Source organism: Montipora capricornis, chromosome 13 (genome assembly GCF_036669925.1).
Source record: "Montipora capricornis isolate CH-2021 chromosome 13, ASM3666992v2, whole genome shotgun sequence".
Lineage (NCBI taxonomy): Eukaryota > Metazoa > Cnidaria > Anthozoa > Scleractinia > Acroporidae > Montipora > Montipora capricornis.
The window spans coordinates 5,299,433-5,305,541 of record NC_090895.1 but is presented as its reverse complement, the minus strand read 5'-3'; the positions used below and the strand labels follow the sequence as shown (position 1 = coordinate 5,305,541).

The window sequence follows — 6,109 nt, the reverse complement described above, 5'->3', positions numbered from 1 at the left end:
TTATGAACATTATTTACACTTCGCTCTTTTCTTACTCGCGGAGGCAATGCTCACTTCTATCAAGAATGTTTTTTCATAGATCGTTTTTGGATTAAGGTAATCACTGCTACAATTATGTATTGTGTCGTTCCTTTGTTTAAAGAGAACAATTTTTCGCAAATATCACATTGTGATAAGCGTTCTCTGTTAATTCAGTAAATCGCTTAAAGTATTTGTTGGTGTATGTTTACTGACTTAATAATAACTGGACCGTTCTGCAGATAAAATCGTTTGAGCTACTCTGGTCTCGAATGTTTTCCATTTCTTACTTATAATTCAAAACCATTTTAAAGAAACTCTTGTGATTTATTTCGCCTTTTGGATCAAACGCTGCTGTGTTTGAAAATAAACTGTGATCGCTGCAATAATGCATTTGACGTTATTTTCTTCAAAACAATGTATAACAAAACAATTATTACTGGGTTGCCAGTATGGCAAACCCAGTCGGGGTCTGCGTTTCATTTGCTTGTTACTAGGTTGTCAGTACGGCAAACCCAGTCGGGGTCTGCATTTAGTTTGTTTGTTTTATTATTTTTCTTTTTTTCTTCCGTGTCGGTTAAAGTCTTGCCTGTCACTCCCCTGCTAAGTGGTGTCTTTGTGCATAGAGCCTTCTGCGCGTATTTTCTTAGGATCGAGAGGGTAGTGGAAAATGCGTAGATTTCTCTGGTGGACACAGTTGAACGACTAACTTAACGATTAATTTAACCTTAAGCTCAATAATGGCAAGTCAATTGGATATACAGGCGGTGGAATCTTAAAAGTGATGACTAATGGACTTCGACAATAATCTATCGCCCGTCGAGCCGAAATCAAAGTGAGCTGTATTTCAAATATCAAGTGTGCTGTTACATAGAACACTGAAACCAAAATGGAAAATTTTCTGGTAACTTATGGGTTCAACAAAGACAGAGAAGGAATTGAACACCTTACGTGGATCTGTGATCAACTCTGCAGAGGCGTCAGTAAAAACATAATTGGAAATGTGACAGCAAAGAATTATTTGAAAGAAAGCTTGTCGTCTATTTTGTGCCACATTATTCAAGGAAAAGGTTCTTCATGTAAACGGTTTGATCCTGAAATTTAGTTTGTTGCAATATTGCGCATATTTGACACGATTGAGTTTCTTCTCTTCACGCACGTAATGAAATAGAAGGGGTTTTTGCCTCTAATAGCAAATATGTTGTTTGCTTCAAAAAATTGTTCGCTGGAAAAGGTGGCCTTTTTGAATTCATCATGTTTTATGATATGCGAGCTTAACTGGATAGTTTTTATGGCAATAGAAAAAGCATTTTCTTGTTATTCAAGGAAAAGGTTCTTCAGGAAACCTGAAGTACATGGTAATTTGACACGATTGAGTTTCTTGTCTTCCCGCTCGCAATGAAATAGGAAGAGGTATTCGCCTCTAAGAGCAAATATGTTGCTCTTTTGGCGATCAGTGTTCATAATTTTATAAAATGCTAAAAAAGGGGCTTATGTGCCACAACAAACTTAATAGAATTAAGTACGCTATCGGAAGACTTCAACACGAAATACTCGGTTTAATACCGAGTACAGAATTTGCCACACTAATGGAAGTCATCTTACATCGAAACCATCGGGAGGAAAACAGAACTCGTGCAAGGCACGAACAAAAACTAAAGCGTGGTGACCCAACCGTCAATGACAACAGACACGAAGAAATAAAGAAAAGATGGGTTGTAAATGCTTCGGACCGAGACCTGGAAGCAAATGAGATATCACTCCTCAGAAAAGGAATGAACTTCGCAATCACTCCTAGAAGTGTGCCGGTTAAGGAGATTCTAACCGCTGTGGAGCAGGGAATATCGAACTTACCACGAGACGCCAAGGACGAGGTCAGGGGCGATATTTGTAACATCATAAAGAATGCAAAAGCGCCAAAAACTTGCAACTTGAGCCAAGGTGAGCGACAGGCGATGAAACAACTCAAAGAAAACGACAGCATTCTCGTTCTTCCTGCTGACAAAGGAAATGCGACTGTGGTGATGAATAAAGTAGACTACAAGGAGCAGATATCGTCCATGTTACAGGACACAAAAACATACTTACCTGTGACCGATAAGCGACGCAATCCAGTTTCTAGCACCATCAATTTGCTACAAAGGAAGTTAGGAGAACTAAAAAAGTCGGGGAACCTAACGGAGAAAGAGTATTTTAAAATCAAACCCAGTGATCCTGTTGCGGCTGCTTTTTATGGCCTTCCAAAAGTGCATAAAGTCCAGTTAACAGTAAAAGACGACCACTACACCTTGGCCAGTCCGTCCACACCGATACCCCTTAGACCTATCAATAGCAGTATCGGGTCCCCTACCTACCACGTTTCCAAGTATTTGGCGAATTTGCGCAGACCCCTACGTTCAGATCATGGCTACACGATAAAGAACTCAGAGGAATTCGCAGATTTCGTACAGACCCAGATAGTCAGACCAGACGAGGAAATTGTATCTTTCGACGTCGTATCCCTGTTCACTTCGATTCCTGTCGATCTAGCCTTAAAAGTCATCCAAAGCAAGCTGGAGTCGAATCACACCTGGAAAGACAAGACAAAACTGACCAAAAATCAAATTGTGGAGCTGACGAAAATCGTACTGTACAACAGCTTCTTTTCGTATGAGGGGACTCTGTATCACCAAATTTTCGGCTGCGCTATGGGTTCACCCGTGAGCGTAGTCATCGCTAACTTGGTAATGGAACACGTCGAGGTTCAGGCTTTGTCAACATTCACGGCTCCCCCCCGCTGGTGGTTCAGATATGTTGACGATTCAAACGCGTGTATAAAGTCGGCAGAGCTTGACCATTTCCATCGCCATCTTAATGCAGTCAATCCGCACATCCAGTTCACAGTAGAGCGCGCCATACCCGTGGACGGTAAACCCACCATCGCGTTCCTGGATACTAATGTATCCACCCTCCCCAGTGGTGAGGTTGAGGTGCAAGTATACCGAAAAGCCACCCATACCAACAAGTACTTGGCATTTGATTCACACCACCCTGTACAACATAAGAGATCCGTCGTCAGCACGTTGATGCGCCGCGCGAACACCATCCCATCTAGCGAGGCCCTGAGAACAGAGGAAACATCCAACGTCCAGGACAGCCTACAGGTCAATGGATATCCCACCAAATTCATTGAAAATGCTGCCCAACCAAGGTCTGGTCCACAAAGCCACCATCCTGACCCGGCTGGCCTTGCCGTGGTACCCTATGTTCAAGGGATATCGGACAGGGTAAAACGCACACTGCAACATTTCAACATAAGGACTGCTTTTAAGCCCATACGCACACTTGCTTCTGTCTTCAAAAAACCGAAGGACCGTCCATCGGAAGAAAAAATAGCAGGCATCGTTTACAGGGTTGAATGCAAAGACTGCGATTTCTCCTACATTGGTGAGAGCAAACGGTGTTGGGCTTCGAGGAGAGTGGAACATGATCCCGCGCGTGCCGCGAGTAAAGAGTCGGCAATCCGACAACATGCCGAAAGAACCACGCACGACATCCATCCACGCTACGGCCAAATTCTTGAAAGGAATGAAACTAATTACAAGCGCAGAATTTTTCTGGAGTCTTTACACTCAAACATCGATAAGAACTCTGTGAATGAAAGAATGGAGTTCCCAAGGGCATATGTGCCGCTGTTAAGATCTCTTGGGAGCCAAAATAAGAAGCAGTGATTTTTGAATTTTAGATTCATTGTCCCCCGAAGAAGAACCAGAGATACGGTTCGAAAAATAGGGAAACCTTTTTAATTTTTGATACTTTTTAAGCCCCATTTTTAGCATTTTATAAAAGCAAATATGTTGTTTGTTTCAAAAAATTGTTTGCTGGAAAAGGTGGCCCTTTATGAATTCATCATGTTTTATAATATGCGAGCTTAACTGGATAGTTTTTATGGCAATAGTAAAGCATTTTCGTGTCAAAATGAGGTTAGCGTTTTTCTGTGGTGCTAACTTAATATAAATATACATTCTGCCTCATGAGTTTGTTATTTTCGTTAACCAGCAATGGCGTTGAAAGTCATTGCAACGCGAATGGCGTTTTAGTGCATCTTCTGTTGTTTGTTTCAAGTAAATGTTTGGGTGGAAAAGGATTCTGTGATAATTTCTGCCTTTGTGAATTATAATAATTTATCATGTTCTGTATTGAATTTTCCAGCTTAAGGTTGAAACGTGATACGGGAGGATATTTTTAGTATTGCCTGTAAGCAGGAAAGGTTTCACGAAAATAAACAGGTCTGTTAGAAGCGTGCTTGAGTTTCAACAAAATGAGCCCCAAAATCAGCAAAAAATTCTGACGTCGGTGAATATTAAAGTAGCTGCTATTTCCAAAATGATGGAATTACCTGGTGATAAATAACCTCGTCTTGGAGAGTAAATTTTTGACTTTGCAGAAACAATGGTCAACCTCACTCAGAGTTTGGGCGATTGTGATCTTTGTTTTGAATTCGCTCATTTATTGTCAAACTTTATAACACTTGACAGAGAAATAAACTTACGAAAACACAGTATCTTGCCATCATTTGACACAGATGCTTCACCAAGCTCTGAGGGTACTTGTTCATTGAACACCTCATCTAGTGATGATTCTAGTTGAATTTCAGCATTCTTTTGATCATTTATAAGATCACATGAATGTATGACAGTGCCATGCTTGTTTCTTAGCCAATCTAGTGCTTCTGTTACTAGCAAATAGCTGATAGAGATGATGTAGCATGCAGCAAGAGTTGTCTAAACTGTGCAAATGGCAATAAAAGAAAGATTAGCGGCAAGTCATCGATGTAAAATTCTGAACAGGTCCTGAAATTTGAAGCATACTTAAGGAACCCATTTCACTGCTGCATTGTTACGGCAAATTTTCAACCAATCACGCATGGTAAAAGTGAGACCGCAGTACCAAATTCTATAAGGGCTGAGTGGAGTTAAATTAAGCATAAGACCCCAAGTACGCGTTGCGGACCTATTTTTAGAAAGAGCAGAAGGAAGTTTCCGGGACGGTCGATCGAGAATAAAGTATTTACGACATGAAAACAACATTAATTTTGAACCGTGAATATAGAATATAAAAAGTTACGATCAGCAACAAACATTTTGGGAGATTTTTGCTATTCTATGTTTGGCTGCACAAATAAATCGCAAAATCGAAAGTGACATGGCCGGAATTCAGCGGGCGCCGTGATTAAGTTACCACGGCATGTTTACTCGCCAAACAGTGAAGCATCTGTGTCAAATGATGGCAAGATACCGGGTTTTTGCAAGTTTCTTTTTCTGTCAAGTGTTATAAAGTTTGAAAATAAAATGAGTGAAGTCAAAACAAAGATCAAAATCGCCCAACTCTTGAGGTTAACCATTTCTTTATGCAAAGTCAAATTTTACTCTTCAAGACGCGTACGACGTTGTTTATCACCAGGTAAATCCATCATTTTGGAAATAGCAGCTACTTTATTACTCATCGGCGTCACAATTTTTCACTGATTTTGGGGCTCATTTTGTCGAAACTCAAGCACGCTTCCAACAGACCTGTTAATTTTCGTGAAGCCTTACCACAGAATCCTTTTCCAGCAAAAAACTTATTGAAACAAACAACATATTTGCTCTTAGAGGCGAAAACCTCTTCCTATTTCATTGCGTGAGTGAAGACAAGAAACTCAATCGTGTCAAAGAACCTTTTCCGTGAATAATGATGCACAAAATAGTCGACAAGCTTTCTTTTAAATAGTTCTTGACTGTCACATTTCCATTTTTTTTTTTACCTGACTTTGTTGAACCTATAAGTTACCAGATAATTTTCCATTTGGTTTCAGTGTTGTACATAAAACTAGATTCGTGATAAAATATTGGAAATACAGCTCACTTTGATTTCGGCTCAACAGGCGAAAGATTGTTGTCGAAGTCCATTAGTCGTCGCTTTTATACCAAAGAATTTTTCATTTGGTTTCAGTGTTCTACATAACAGCACACTCTTGGTAAAATATTAGAAATACAGCTCACTTTGATTTCGGTTTGATGGGCGAAAGATTGATGTCGAAGACCATTACTCGTCGCTTTTACAATTCCAG

The 6,109-nt window shown here is 40.2% G+C and overlaps 1 protein-coding gene across 1 annotated transcript; it reads left to right on the top strand.

Annotated features, from left to right (window-relative positions):
* Window positions 1-1,493: 1,493 nt before the first annotated feature.
* LOC138030381 (uncharacterized) lies at window positions 1,494-3,728 on the top strand. The gene has a single exon (XM_068878300.1). It carries the CDS (start codon window positions 1,494-1,496, stop codon window positions 3,726-3,728), a length of 2,235 nt encoding a protein of 744 aa, XP_068734401.1.
* The last annotated feature ends 2,381 nt before the right edge of the window (window positions 3,729-6,109 follow it).